The sequence below is a fragment of the Salvelinus namaycush genome, chromosome 14 (genome assembly GCF_016432855.1).
Source record: "Salvelinus namaycush isolate Seneca chromosome 14, SaNama_1.0, whole genome shotgun sequence".
In the NCBI taxonomy this organism is placed as follows: domain Eukaryota; kingdom Metazoa; phylum Chordata; class Actinopteri; order Salmoniformes; family Salmonidae; genus Salvelinus; species Salvelinus namaycush.
Window position 1 is genome coordinate 13,607,139 of NC_052320.1, and position 16,450 is coordinate 13,623,588.

Consider the following 16,450-nt stretch of genomic DNA (forward strand, 5'->3'; position numbering starts at 1 on the left):
CATTTTCACCAATCGCCTTTGTAGTCTAAGCATAGTCTAAGCATGCAAGGACTGAACTGATAGTTTGAATTCTCCTGTGGTTTTATTGTCTGGGCCTGCTCTGCAGGGATGTAATGTTTTTGCTGATCAGAATTCTGGACAGCAAAAGACATGATTCTACTTCAAAGGCACTACAAAGGCCCTTACTGTTGTCTTTGATGTTATTGCTGGACAACAATGCAAGGGTGAGGATATCAGAGCTAGACTTATACTGATGTTTGCTTGTTTGTTGAATTATTGTACAAGTTATTCAAAAAGATTCTGAACATTATGTTTTTTACCCTCTGTCTATGATTGGCAATGAAAGAAACTCACCATGCCAGGCCTGATCAACAAGGGGAGTCAGAATGCTCTGCCTCTCAGTGTCTGCGAGATCACTTCCTGTGTCAGAGGTTACACCCTGGCCCTGACAGCATCCATGACCTACAATAACTTCGAGGACAATCCTATTGAGGGTGAGAACCTCATTTGTTATTACAAATATAAAAGTTATCATGAACATTCTCTGGGGGCCTTATACAAGTGTGTTTAGAATTATGACTCTGAATTTCCTTCCCTTGTCTCTGAGGTAGCCTCCAGAGCTTCCACAGTGCTTCTCAATATCAATCATTACTTTTAGTTAGTTTAGTTAGTTAGTTAGTTTTACTTAATTGCCTGTTTGTCTCTGGTTAATGTTAACTGTATTTGATGTAGGTGTCTTCATTTACCCGCTGGAAGAATGCTCTACCGTGGTGGGATTTGAAGCTATGATCTCCAACCAGATAATAACCGTGCAAATCAAAGACAAGTCCAAGATTGATGACTGTTACTTTGATTGCTGCACTACAACTAATGGTGCCCTTCAGAGTGGCAGTGGTAAGGATGGGTCTCATGTGAAGTGCTGTGGTCAGTGGTTGTGTAGTTTGGTCCCAGATCTGTTTGCACTGTCTTGCCAACTCCTATGGTCATTTGTATGACAATGACAGTAGGAGATGGAAAGACAGCACAAACAGAGACCAGGCTAGTGGTTTTGGGTCCAACTATCTTGATTCCTAGTCTAATCAATAAGGATAACATTTCTCTGAAAAATACAAAACATTACCATTTATGTGAGTTGTTCTGCTATGGTATTCCAGGACATATTGTGCTGGATGAGGACTTGGAGAGGACAGTTTTGGTGGTGAACCTGGGGGTCATCCCCCCTCTGGAGACGGTCAACGTGTTGGTCAGCACCTCCTCTGAGCTGCCCACCCTGCCCAATGGGGGTATCCGGGTCACCTCACCCACCGTGTGCACCCCCAGGGTCCAGAGGACCATCAACGAGGAGCAGGGACTCTCCCCAAACTTCCACAACAGAGCGTAAGAATACCGTGACAGAGTGTCATCATCATAACCACAACTGAATATCATCACTGTGCCACAGCTGAATGTCAATGCTGTCTTGTCCAAATCAAATCTCTATAGTGCCATTTTGATCTTTAAAGGAAACTTGAACTTTAACTGGTAACTTGGAGGTTAAGTTATTCACAGCATGCATGCATGCATGCATCAGACATCAATTATTTCAAATGTTGGGCTCCCGAGTGGCACAGCGGTCTAAGGCACTGCATCTCAGTGCTAGAGGCGTCACTACAGACACCCTGGTTCGAATCCAGGCTGTATCACAACCGGCCGTGATTGGGAGTCCCATAGGGCGGCGCACAATTGGCCCAGCGTCGTCCCAGCGTCGCCCAGCGTCATTGTAAATAAGAATGTGTTCTTAACTGACTTGCCTAGTTAAATAAAGGTTAAATTAAAAAAAGAATAATAACACAGACAGAGAGATAGCCGATTGGTGGACAAGTGTAACGTAGACGCTGGGAGTTGAGAAGCAGGTGGTAAGTTTAATATAAAAAACATGGAATGATACAACATAGGAGTAGCATCTAGACATGAACAACAGAAACAATAATGCCTGGGGAAAGAACCTAAGTCAGTGTCAGATAAAGGGGAGGTAATGAGTGAGGTAATGGAGTCCAGGTGTGCTTAATGATGAATGCCAGGTCCGTGTAATGATGGTTCCCAGGACCGGTGGTTAGTAAACCGGCAACGTTGAAGCCGGAGGGGAGGAGAGGGAGTAGATGTGACAACAAGACTATGAATTAAATGACTATGATTTTCTATTGTGGTATTTTCTGGCACAGGAGGGACAGCAGGCATAATTGTGCCCTGGATCCAAATGAGCAGACTCCTATCACCCCCCAGCTGTACATGGCTCAGCTGCTGGAGGAAGAGGCCATCAACTCCATTGACTATGAGTTTAGCTTCCAGCTGGAAATCAGAGCCCCGTATCTCCTTGCAGGTCAGAGACACAACATTCAACCATCTACACATTGCAGTTTATTTGTACTATATTACAATTTATGCTCCACTGACCAACAGACATCTTTCCTCTATGAGTACAAAGCTACCTCTGTTCACACAAACAAGATTAATTTGAGGTTTTTTGTGATATCTTGTTCTAGTATTTTCATGTGATTCCACTGTTTATTCTACACTGTAGATGCTTTAGAGGTGTCTTTGTGCAGGTGTGGAAAGCCCCTCTCATGCCATCCGGGCCGACGCAGACCCCCTGGCCCGCTCAGCCACCAGCGTCGTCATCACACTGGCTGACAAGTACACCTACGACTGCCCTGTGGAGATCATCATCTACCCCAGTGGTGGGTACTGTACTGTTGTGGACACACCACCCACCATTCAGCCTGCCAGGGACTACCATTACTCACGCCTCTTCAAATACAATATCACATACACAGAATAGGCCAGTGTTACATTTTACGTTTTAGTCATTTAGCAGATGCTCTTATACAGAGCGACTGGATAGCTAAGTGAGACAATGACACATCACAATCGTATCATGTACATTTTCCCTCAACAAAGTATTCATCAGCAAAGTCAGTGCTAGTGGGAAAATCATTGACTATGCGCTGCAAACAATTCGCCCTGTTATTTATATGTGGACAGTTCATCAGATCACACGGGAGTTGAGTCATCAGCCTTCGTCTGAGGGCATAGCGGGATTTCTTATAAGTGTCCGGATTAGTGTCCCGCTCTTTGAAAGCGGCAGCTCTAGCCTTTAGCTCGATGTGGATGTTGCCTGTAATCCATGGTTCTGGTTGGGATATGTACGTACGGTCACTGTGGGGATGATGTTGTTGAGGCACTTATTGATGAAGCCGATGACTGAGGTGGTATACTCCTCAACGCCATTGGATGAATCCCGGAACATATTCCAGTCTGTGCTAGCAAAACAGTCCTGTAGCATAGCATCCGCGTCATCTGACCACTTCCGTATTGAGCGAGTCACTGGTGCTTCCTGCTTTAGTTTTTGCTTGTAAGCAGGAATCAGGAGGATAGAATTATGGTCAGATTTGCCAAATGGAGGGTGAGGGAGAGCTTTGTACGCGTCTCTGTGTGTGGAGTAAAGGTGGTCTAGAGTTTTTTTCCCCTCTGGCTGCACATGTGACATGCTAGTAGAAATGTGGTAAACATGATTTAAGTTTGCCTGCATTGAAGTCCCCGGCCACTAGGAGCGCCGCTTCTGGATGAGCATTTTCTTATTTGATTATGGCTTTATAGAGTTGGTTGAGTACGGTCTTAGTGCCAGCATCGGTCTGCGGTTGTAAATAGACCGCTACAAATAATATAGATGAGAACTCTCTTGGTAGATAGTGTGGTCTACAGCTTATCATAAGGCGAGCAATAGCGAGACTTATTTAATATTAGACATCGCGCACCAGCTGTTATTGACAAATAGACACACACCCCCACCCCTCGTCTTACCAGACGTAGCTTCTCTGTTCTGCCTGTGCATGGAAAATCCTGCCAGCTCTATATTATCTGTGTCGTCGTTCAGCCACGACTCGATGAAACATAATATATTACAGTTTTTAATGTCCCGTTGGTAGGATAATCTTAATCGTAGGTCATACATTTTATTTTCGATATGATTGCACGTTAGCCAATAGAACGGATGGCAGTGGGAGTTTACTCGTTCGCCTACGGATTCTCAGAAGGCAGCCCGACCTGCGACCCGTTTTCCTCCGTCTTTTCTTCACGGAAATGACAGTGATTTGGGCCTGTTCTGGGGAAAGCAGTATATCCTTCTTGTCGGACTCATTAAAGGAAAAAGGAAAAAGCTTCTTCCAGTTCGAGGTGAGTAATCGCTGTTCTGATGTTCAGAAGTTATTTTCGGTCATAAGAGATGGTAGCAGAAACATTTTGTACAAAATAAGTAAAAAAGCAAGTTACAAACAACGCAGAAAAACTAACAAAATAGCACAGTTGGTAAAACGTCATCCATCCTTTTCGGCGCTATCTTATCATGATTCCATATGTTATTTCATAGTTTTGATGTCTAAACTACTACAATAAAAAAAATAGTAAAAATAAAGAAAAACCCTTGAATGAGTAGGTGTAATAAAACTTTTGACCGGTAGTGTATATTTACAGTATATACTGTATATATCTCTCTCTCTATCCTTATTTTCTTCTCTCTCTCTCTTTCTTCAAACCCCCATCCTCCCTTCTCTCTCTTTCTCTATCTTAGTCCTCTCCTGGTTGTCTTAATCTCTGCCTGAGCCAGTTGTCTCCCAGAGACAGGAATTAGTCCCCAGATTGCTTGTCCAATAAGGCTCTAAAGAGAGGGCTTTGTTTACAAACGGCCCTGGGGACAGTGGCTTGCTGTGCAATTCAATTCAGTCCACTGTGGGACTGGGGTTTCAATCTCATCAAGGAGACTGCTGAGCACAACCAGATGGCCATGGCAATAGAGAGATGTATGGAGTGCTTGCCGGAAGCAGTTTTCCCTCAGTTTTTGTATAGTGAAATTAACTTAAAATGATTTTGAAAAGTGACTGTTGGACGGTTTTCATCAAAAGCTTGATTTACTAAATGGTCAATAAAAACAGTTCGCCATGAACTTCACTGCAGAGAGATGTATTGATGGATGCCTGTGGAGAGAAGAATATGAGCAGAAAATAGCAAAGCACTTTCAATCACAGTAGTGGAGCTGGCATATTGACTTGACAGCCACAGCATTTCTCTGGAATCAAAATCCAAGAGGGACCTCAGTCTGTGACTAATCACTCATGGACAGACTACGTAAGCATAAATGGTACCATATATCTGTCATGATAAAACGGGATGCGTGAGATAACAAGCAGCATTGTTCCTGTGCTCAGGACATATCACGATTTTGCAAGTATTAGCATTTTTATTATTTTTGAAGGGGAGGGGACATTTGGCCCATAGACTTGCCCGTAACTTGCAAAGAGAGTGGGAGGAGCTCTTCGTTACGGTTCCGCTCCTCGTTCTATCACTTCTTTTAACACCCAGAACTTAATTGAGCACCTGACCAATTACGCAAGACTTTAGTTATGGGTTAACCGAGATTAGTCTGTGACAGAAATATATACTACTTGGCCACGTCTGCCTTTTCTCTGACAGGTGTTTGCAGGAATTGCGTATTGTACCCTTCTATCAGTGTTATGGCTCATACTGAAACCTGCTTGTTGTCAAGGTGATACTGTACCATATTAGTCTAGTGCCCATTGTTTCCTACTAGATCCTCATCTGCCTCTTGTGCTGATTGAGGATGGAGACATGACACTGGAGGAGTACGATGAACACCTCACAGGGAAGAGTGACTACATCAAGGCCATGAAGAAGGACTCCAGTAATGAAAAGAAAGTGAGTGCTGCATCTGATCTGATGTGATCTGTGTCTTACCCAGTAGCCTTATTGAGTGACAAAGAGGCAGCTGTCTGAGAGGACTCATATAGATTAAAGAGGCTTTGTAAAATGGCAAGATGCTGCTTATAATTAGAGGAGACAAGCATATAGCATCATGAATATTCAATAACAACAGATAATGAGACCTCTCTTATAAGAGTTTTGAAACTAAAGTAAAAGTGCAGTAACTGCAGTCGACTGTGGTATTTTGGATGCAGTAATTGCAGAATACTGCAAAATAAACGGTGTTATTTTCGACGCAGTACTTGAAGCATACTGCAGTTATACTGCACATTAACTACATTTATACTACAGTGTACTGCAGTTATACTGCAAAATAAACTGTTATTTTGGACGCAGTACTTGAAGTATACTGCAGTTATACTGCGCGCTGACTACAGTTATACAACAGTGTACTGCAGTTATACTGCACACTGACTACAGTTGTACTACAGTGTACTGCAGTTATTCTGAACATTAACTACAGTTATACTAGTGTACTGCAGTTATACTACAGTATACAGAAGGTATACTGCACACTAACTACAGTCATACTACAGTGTACTGCAGTTATACTGCACTCTGACTGCAATTTCTTTTTCGTAAGGGCTGCGTATCCACACCGTTTGCCAGTTTTGTGTGATTTGTTAGACCTGGTTTGGCCTGTATTAGTAGTGCATTCCAGTATTCTTGTGTCCATTATTATTATATGAAAGCAATTTATTTATTTCAACCTCTCTGAGATCATTTTAAAACCACACATGAATGATAGACATTGGAGTTACAGTATGTTGTTTGAATGGTGAGTTTATTATTTTTCTTGAGGTGAAATCGTGTCGGTACAGATTGTACCTTATTCTCCACATGTCTGAATGGCACTACGGTGGTAGATACAATTACATCCTTAAGTGACCAGTAGACCTCAATGGGAGGGAGAGAGAGGACACTTAGCCTAAAATGATGTGTGGGATTAAAAGGGTTTACTATGGAAACCACAAAAGGTCCTCAGTGTTCTGCTTGGAATTTCTACCTGCAAGAACACATGCACCAGTTGATTGAGTGTCCTTTCTCTTTCAAATCATTTGGGTGTCATTAAAAACAAATTCCCAACCGTAACTTCCTTGAATTGTACATTTCTATTTAAGAAGCATAGCTGAAATCAGCTTATCAAAAACGTTCCGTATGGAGAATATTTTAGTGTTAGATCTACGTATCTAATGGATCTTAGCATGAAGGAAACAGCTGTGTTGTAGTTTAGGGGAACGCTGCCTTGTAGAGCTATAGCTAATTTTAATAAAATTATAATTATTTTCTTATCAGATGTGACATGTAAGATATGTATAAAAAAATGACATGTACAAAGTCATTGCTGTATGTGAATATTGCTTTTATTCAAAGCTTGCATGATGTGATCTCATTCTCTTTCTTTAATACTTTTCTTACTGTATCCTCTGACCATGTTATCCTCTGACCATGTTAACCTCTCACCATGTTATCCTCTCACCATGTTATGCTCTGACCACATTATCCTCTCACCATGTTATCCTCTGACCATGTTATGCTCTGACCATGTTATTGTCTGACCATGTTATCCTCTGACCATGTTATCCTCTGACCATGTTATCCTCTCACCATGTTATGCTCTGACCACATTATCCTCTCACCATGTTATCCTCTGACCATGTTATTCTCTGACCATGTTATCTTCTGGCCATGGTATCCTCTCACCATGTTATCCTCTGACCATGTGGCAAAGTGAAGGTGGATATCATTCGTAAGCGTCTCCACAAGGACATCCTCCACAACCCTGCGGTTATGCTCAACTTCTGCCCAGACCTCAAGTCCATGACCTCTGACCTGAGGAAGGTGCATGGAGAGTTCATCTTCCTCATCGACCGCAGTGGGAGCATGAGCGGGGTCAACATCAGCTGTGTCAAGGTACTGTCATGACTTCATAACACGTTGAAAACCCATTCGTAATCTATTCTTAATAAGGGCATAAACATAATGAACTGAGTAGTTTCGCAAAACTAAACCTGGAGGATGGAGACTTATGGACAACTAAAGTAATGGAATGAATTATGAAGGAATAACATAGTTTACTAATTAGATATGTAAGATGTGCTATTAATGACTCAATGACTCACTGGTAATTTGATGGAAAGGTCAATGGAAACTCATCTCAGCTCAGCCTTTATTTCCAGTGCATCTGACTGTAATGTTACATGATTGGACTGGGCTGAGAGTGGTGATGTTTGACTAACCCCTGTTGGTCTGTCACGCACAGCAGGGAAGCGTGACTCATACTCAGAAATCTTCTGATTGGGGAGAGATGGGCATCCTCTCCCTCTGACACCCCAAAGCCTGACTTAAATCAAATTTTATTTGTCACATGCGCCGAATACAACAGGTGTAGACCTTACAGTGAAATGCTTACAAGCCCTTAACCAATGATGCAGTTTTAGGAAAATACCTAAAAAATAAAAAGTAAAAAAAAGTAAGAGATAAGATTTTTTTTTTTTTTAAGAGCAGCAGTAAATAACAATGGCGGGGCTATATACAGGGGGTACCGGTACAGAGTCAATGTGTCAATGTGCGGGTGCACCGGTGTCGAGGTATTTGAGATAAATATGTACATGCAGGTAGGGTTGTTAAAGTGGCTATGCATAGATAATAACAGAGAGTAGCAGCAGTGTAGTGGGGCGGTGCAAATAGTCTGGGTAGCCATTTGATTAGCTGTTCAGGAGTCTAATGGCTTGGGGGTAGAAGCTGTTTAGAAGCCTCTTGGACCTAGACTTGGCGCTCCGGTACCGCTTGCCGTGCGGTAGTAGAGAGAACAGTCTATGACTAGGGTGGCTGGAGTCTTTGACGATTTTTAGGGCCTTCCTCTGACACCGCCTGGTATAGAGGTCCTGGATAGCAGGAAGCTTGGCCCCGATGATGTACTGGGCCTTACGCACTACCCTCTGTAGTGCCTTGTGGTCGGAGGCCGAGCAGTTGCCATTCCAGGCAGTGATGCAGCCCGTCAGGATGCTCTCGGGTGCAGCTGTAAAATCTTTTGAGGATCTGAGGACCCATGACAAATCTTTTTACTCTCCTGAGGGGGGATCGGTCTGACCTGACCTGGCCCAGCCAGTCCGATGATGATGAAATCATTTCTCCTCGGTTTCTTTGATCTGCCAGAAACTCCCCCAAAATGCCAGGCCCCAATTTGATAGCATCTTTGACTGAATATAAGGAGAAAGAGAGATTTCTATGACACCAAAATGCCAGTGACCCCAAAATGCTAGCGAGCACCAATTTGATAGCACCTTTGAAAATGGGAGAAAGAACAGTGGAGATTTTCTATGACACAACGACTTGAAATTGACACGTTTCCTGTGAGCTGACTCTCTAATCAATCTCTGCAATAACATTCTCTATCCACTTTCTCTGTATTGTTGCATGTCATGAAGAAAGTCCATTACATATAACAAGTGCTTCATACGTGCATGCTTTATGACAGAGAAAATGCCATTACTGTTACTCAATGGGTCAGAGGAGGGTTGTAAAAGAAAGGAAATCATGTAATTTCTGTCAACTTTTTGTCATAGCAACACAGAAATGACAGGATTTACTTTCTCTTCACCATTATACACTGAGTGTAAATAAAACATGACATAGACTGACCAGGTGAATTCATATAAAAGCTATGATACCTTATTGATGTCACCTGTTAAATCCACTTCAATCAGTGTAGATGAAGGGGAGGAGATGGGTTTAAGAAGGATTTTTAAGCCTTGAGACAATTGAAACATGGATTGTGTAGGTGTGCCGTTCAGAGGGTAAATGGGCAAAACAGTATGCAGTATGAGAAAATTAAAAGTAGCCACCTGTCACGACATAATTGACCGACTCCCACCACGGTAAAGGAGGTGCAGCGGTTCTTAGTGTTTGCCAACTACTACCGGAGGTTTATCCAGCGTTTTGGTCAGGTGGCGGCTCCCATTACCTCACTGCTGAAGGGGGGCTCGGTGTGCTTGCAGTGGTCAGCTGAGGCGGACAGGGCTTTTAGTCACCTGAGGGCTCTGTTTACCTCGGCTCCCGTGTTGGCCCATCCAGATCCCTCTTTGGCGTTCATAGTGGACGCGTCCAAGGCTGGGATAGGAGCGGTGCTCTCTCAGCGCTCGGGTACGCCACATAAGCTCCGCCCCTGTGCATTCTTCTCGAAGAAGCTCATCCCGGCAGAGCGAAACTATGATGTGGGGGACCGGGAGCTGTTGGCTGTCGTCAAGGCCTTGAAGGCGTGGAGACATTGGCTTGAGGGGGCTAAACACCCTTTTCTCATCTGGATTGACCACCGCAATCTGGAGTACATCCGGGCGGTGAGGAGACTGAACCCTCGCCAGGCAAGGTTTTTCACCCGTTTTGTGTTTACCCTTTCCTACCGACCAGGCTCTCAGAACGTTAAGGCAGATGCATTGTCCCGGCTGTATGACACAGAGGAGCGGCCCATGGATCTCACTCCCATACTCTCGGCCTCTTGCCTGGTGGCACCGGTAGTGTGGGAGCTGGACGCGGACATTGAGCAGGCGTTGTGTAAAGAGCCCGCTCCCCTTCAGTGTCTGGCTGGGCATCTGTCACGCCCTGGCCTTAGTTATCTTTGTTTTCTTTATTATTTTAGTTAGGTCAGGGTGTGACATGGGGAATGTATGTGTTTTTGTAGTGTCTAGGGGTGTTGTATGTGTATGGGGCAGTGTCTAGTGTAGTTGTCTAGGTAAGTCTATGGTTGCCTGAAGGGTTCTCAATCAGAGACAGCTGTCATTCATTGTCTCTGATTGGGAGCCATATTTAAGGCAGCCATAGGCATTAGGTTAATGTGGGTAATTGTCTATGTTGTACGTTTGATGCTTGTGTATGCACTTACGTCATTAGCTTCACGGTTGTTTGTTGTTTTGTTTAGTTTGTAAGTGTTTAGTTCGTGGTTCATCTTCGTCTAATAAAAGAATATGTATTTTTCTCACGCTGCGCCTTGGTCCACTCTCTCACCTCAAGACGACCGTGACAGCATCTGTACATTCCGTCTGCTGTCCGCGACCGGCTGATCTATTGGGCCCATACGTCACCCTCCTCTGGTCATCCTGGTATCGGTGGGACGGTGCACTGTCTTAGTGGGAAGTACTGGTGGCCCACTTTAGCTAAGAACATGAGGGTTTATGTTTCCTCCTGCTCGGTGTGCGCCCAGTGCAAGGCTCCTAGACACCTGCCCAGAGGTAAGTTACAACCCTTACCCGTTCCACAACGGCCATGGTCGCAACTGTCGGTGGATTTCCTGACTGATCTTCCTCCTTCACAGGGTAACACCACGATCCTGGTCGTTGTGGATTGTTTTTATAAGTTCTGTCGTCCCCTCCCATTGCCCGGTCTCCCTACGGCCCTACAGACTGCGGAGGCTCTATTTACACACGTCTTCCGGCACTACGGGGTGCCTGAGGATATAGTGTCTGATCGGGGTCCCCAGTTCATGTTGAGGGTCTGGAAGGCGTTCATGGAACGTCTGGGGGTCTCGGTCAGCCTTACCTCAGGTTTTCACCCCGAGAGTAACGGGCAGTTGGAGAGAGTTAATCAGGATGTGGGTAGGTTTCTGCGGTCTCATTGCCAGGACCGGCCGGGGGAGTGGGCAGCGTTCGTGCCCTGGGCAGAGATGTCCCAGAACTCACTCCACCACTCCTCCACTAACCTTTCTCCCTTCCAGTGTGTATTGGGGTATCAGCCCCAATACAGTCAGGATGAGGCTCCTGTGGTGGACGACTGGTTCCGGCGCGTGGAGGAAACATGGGAGGCCGCCCATGTCCACCTTCAGCGCGCCGTACTGCGCCAGAAAGTGGGCGCAGACCGTCACCACAGTGAGGACCGGGTCTGGCTCTCGACCCGAAACCTGCACCTCCGCCTGCCCTGTTGGAAGCTGGGTCCGCGGTTTGTGGGGCCATTTAAAGTCCTGAGGAGAGTGAACGAAGTATGTTACAGGTTACAGCTTCCCCCCAATTACCGCATTAACCCCTCGTTCCATGTGTCTCTCCTCAGGCCGGTGGTGGCTGGCCCGCTCCAGGAGTCTGAGGTACGGGAGGTTCCTCCGCCCGAGGGGGCCCCGGCATACTTTCGTTCATTCCATCTGATTCGAGATGTCGGGCGAGGGGCCTTCAGTACCTCGTGGACTGGGAGGGGTATGGTCCGGAGGAGAGATGCTGGGTTCCGGTGGAGGACGTGTTGGATCCTTCTATGCTGCGAGATTTCCACCGTCTCCATCCGGATTGCCCTGCGCCTCGCCCTCCGGGGCGTCCCCGAGGTCGGTGCCGACTTCCGCCGAAGTCGGTCCCTCTCCTTGTTCGGGCGGTGTTTGGCGGTCGACGTCACCGATCTTCTAGCCATCACTGATCCATTTTTTATTTTCCATTGGTTTTGTCTTGTCTTCCTTCACACCTGGTTCCAATCCCATCAATTACATGTTGTGTATTTAACCCTCTGTTTCCCCTCATGTCCTTGTCGGAGATTGTTTTATTGTATGTGATTGTGCTAGTATGTGTTGGTGTGCGACGGGTTTTGTACCCACTTTGTTATTTTTTATATATTTTGGTTTTTAAAACGCTAATAGCGTTTCAATCGGTGACGTCACTCGCTCTGAGACGTGAAGTAGTTGTTCCCCTTGGCTTTTTTGGCACGATGGGTAACGAAGCTTCGTGGGTGACTGTTGTCTGTGTGCAGAGGGTCCCTGGTTTAAGCCCAGGTAGGGGCGAGGAGAGGGACAGAAGCTATACTGTTACATTGATGCTGTTGACCCGGATCACTGGTCGCTGCGGAAAAGGAGGAGGTCAAAAGGGAGGTGAGTGTAGCCGATGTGAAATGGCTAGCTAGTTAGCGGTGGTGCGCGCTAATAGCGTTTCAATCGGTTACGTCACGCGCTCTGAGACCTTGAAGTAGTTGTTCCCCTTGCTCTGTAAGGGCCGTGGCTTTTGTGGTGCGATGGGTAACGATGCTTCGTGGGTGTCAGTTGTTGATGTGTGCAAAGGGTCCCTGGCGAGAAGAGCACTTATTAAACGACTCCGTTTATACCAAGTTCGTTCTCCTGAGCCTGACTTCCCTGCAGCCAACACACACCCATTACACACCCCTTTGCCTTGATGACAGCTTTGCACACTCTTGGCATTCTCTCAACCAGCTTCACCTGGAATGCTTTTCCAACAGTCTTGAAGGAGTTCTCACATACGCTGAGCACTTGTTGACTGCTTTTCCTTCACTCTGCGGTCCACCTCATCCCAAACTATCTCAATTGGGTCATTGTGGAGGCCAGGTCATCTGATGCAGCACTCCATCCCTCTCCTTCTTGTTCAAATAGCCCTTACATATCCTGGAGGTGTGTTGGGTGATTGTCCTGTTGAAAACAAATGATAGTCCCACTAAGCGCAAACCAGGTGGGATGGCGTATCGCTGCAGAATGCTGTGGTAGCCATGCTGGTTAAGTGTGCCTTGAATTAAAAAAAAAAATCACTGACAGTGGCACCAGCAAAGCACCATCACACCTCCTCCCTTCATCACGATTGGAACCACACATGCTGAGATCATCCTTTCACCTACTCTGCGTCTCACAAAGACACGGCGGTTGGAACAAAAAATCTCAAATTTTGACTCATCAGATTTCCACCGGTCTAACATCCATTGCTCGTGTTTCTTTGCCCAAGCAAGTCTCTTCTTCTGATTGGTGTCCTTTAGTAGTGGTTTCTTTGCAGCAATTCGACCATGAAGGCCTGATTCACGCAGTCTCCTCTGAACAGTTGATGTTGAGATGTGTCTGTTACTTGAACTGTGTGAAGCATTTATTTGGGCTGCAATTTCTGAGGCTTGTAACTTTAATGAACTTATCCTCTGCAGCAGAGGTAACGCTGTGTCTTCTTTTCCTGTGGAGGTCCTCATGAGAGCCAGTTTCATCATAACGCTTGATGATTTTTGCGACTGCACTTGAAGAAACTTTCAGTTCTTGAAATGACCAATAAAATTTTATTTGATTTTTTTCAGTCATAAATAAATGAAACATTCACAAAGAAAAGGTATTAAATACACAATTTGGTGTAAAAAAACAACAACATAATACAGTGAAATATGATTACAGCCAAACTTGAAATGAATGGTTGTTATTGAGCATACTCTTTCTAATAATACACTGGCCCGTCCCTCTGTCACAAAGAGATAATAATAATAATAACACAATGGATTATGTTGCACTTCTCTAGTGCACCACAAAGATGCTCTCCAGTGTATAGTAACTAGCCTGCTGACAGAGAAGATGGAGATAAAGTTGTAATCTGGTCATACTGCCGCAGCCGAAAATGTTTAAAGGTCAAGAATAACACTTGCAGCCAGGTGAACAAGGCTGGTTGTTAGAGAGTGTCTTAAAGATTGACCGCCTTGTCTGCCTGTCTTGTTCTTTTTCCTTTTCATTTCCAGCTCTCTCCCTCTCTTTCCCTCTTTTCTCATTCTCCTCTCCTTCGTATTGACGTTGTGTTTCTATCATTTCTGTTCTGTTCCCAGGATGCCATGGTGGTGATCCTGAAGAGCATTGTGCCTGCCAGCCTCTTCAACATCATCGGCTTTGGCTCCACATTCAAAACACTGTTTTCTACCAGTCAGAGCTATGATGAGGCAAGCAGAACATAGTGTTTCTTTTTTCAGGTCAATATTATTGAACTGCATGTCAGTGATAAAATCTCTATTAGTAAATGCTTCATCTTGCGTGACAGATTTCACAACTACAGGTAGTACAGGTAGGGGTGACAGGTAGCATAGTGATTAAGAGCGGCGGGTCAGTAACCCAAAAAATAGCTGTTTCGAAAATTCTGTTGACGTGCCCTTGAGCAAGGCTCTTAACCCTAATTGCTCCAGTAAGTCGTTCTGGATAAGAGCGTCTGCTATATGACAAAAAAGGTAAACTGTAAATGTAGTCGGAGTACGACTATAATTCACAGACACACTTGTCTGCCTCTATTAGATGACTAAATGTTATTGTGTGTATTCTTATAATAAATGCTGCTATAATATGCTTCCCCCCTGTCTTTTCTCTGGGCAGCTACAAGTGTCTGTCACAAGAGACTCAAGACTAGTAAAATGCTTCTCTCCTGTCATCTCCATGCTTCAGGAAACAGTAACCATGGCTTGTGAGTACATCAGAAAGATCCGAGCTGACATGGGCGGCACCAACATCCTGGCACCACTCAACTGGATCCTGAGGCAGCCCATGCACGCGGGTCATCCACGCATGCTCTTCCTGCTCACAGATGGGTCCGTCAGCAACACAGGGAAGGTCATCGAGCTGGTCCGCAGCCATGCCCGCTACACCAGGTTAACACACCATCAACTTACTTAACTTGTCTCCAATTGCTATGGACTACCGTATTCAAAATTATGGTATTTCCATGTAAAAGATCCCATGAGCACCAACATGTGAAGTTCATAAGAGCATATTAAAGTGGGTGTCAAATGAAAGCTAAGAGTCTATATTTTGGGGAAATGAAGATACATTTTCCAACCATTTTCCATCTTAAGTAAAGGCTTTGATTTCTGGATAAACATACAGAAAAAGGGGTCTTAGATAACATCTACCATAAAAAGTCTTAAAAGGTATTAGAAATTCTTCAAAACACAATAATGTTTAAGTAGAGATCCCTGCCCACTAATATCAACACAAATGTTTGCCATCTGTAAGTTTAAGAAACATTGCCTTGCGGCTTGAAATTCCGTTACCAAACCTACATATCTTTAAGATATTTTCTAATTTCTCTCCCTTGTGAGGTGGGAGGATAATGAAAGTTCACAGAAGTAACAAGTAATGATAGACATAATTATATTTAATGCTATCAATCTAGTTTATGAATTATTAAGTGATTAAAACTCGTAATTCCATTGCCAAATTGGTAACTGAATTACCCAAAAATCAGTAACGGAATTACTGCAACTGAATTGGCTACAATGGGAAATCATAATAATACTCACAGTTGGGTCTCCTGCTACTGTCCTCCATTCCACTGGCATACTTTTATGTTCAGCTCATAGGGTCTCCTGCTACTGTCCTCCATTCCACTGGCATACTGTTATGTTCAGCTCATAGTGTCTCCTGTTACTGTCCTCTCTTTCACTGGCATACTGTTATGTTCAGCTCATAGTGTCTCCTGCTACTGTCCTCCATTTCACTGGCATACTGTTATGTTCAGCTCATAGTGTCTCCTGCTACTGTCCTCCATTCCACTGGCATACTGTTATGTTCAGCTCATAGTGTCTCCTGTTACTGTCCTCTCTTCCACTGACTGTTATGTTCAGCTCATAGTGTCTCCTGCTACTGTCCTCCATTCCACTGACATACTGTTATGTTCAGCTCATAGTGTCTCCTGCTACTGTCCTCCATTCCACTGGCATACTGTTATGTTCAGCTCATAGTGTCTCCTGTTACTGTCCTCCATTTCACTGACATACTGTTATGTTCAGCTCATAGGGTCTCCTGCTACTGTCCTCCATTCCACTGGCATACTGTTATGTTCAGCTCATAGGGTCTCCTGCTACTGTCCTCTCTTTCACTGGCATACTGTTATGTTCAGCTCATAGTGTCTCCAGCTACTGTCCTCCATTCCACTGGCAT

The 16,450-nt window shown here is 44.7% G+C and overlaps 1 protein-coding gene across 1 annotated transcript in view; it reads left to right on the forward strand.

Moving 5' to 3' along the window:
* Positions 1-355: 355 nt before the first annotated feature.
* The window catches only part of vwa5b1 (von Willebrand factor A domain containing 5B1), a 59,819-nt gene continuing 43,724 nt past the window's right edge, over positions 356-16,450 (forward strand). The window contains 9 exon segments of the mRNA XM_039008747.1: positions 356-494; positions 733-894; positions 1,155-1,396; positions 2,263-2,345; positions 2,572-2,717; positions 5,624-5,748; positions 7,552-7,728; positions 14,353-14,463; positions 14,957-15,159. Of these exon segments, the coding sequence (XP_038864675.1) occupies positions 356-494; positions 733-894; positions 1,155-1,396; positions 2,263-2,345; positions 2,572-2,717; positions 5,624-5,748; positions 7,552-7,728; positions 14,353-14,463; positions 14,957-15,159 (1,388 nt within the window).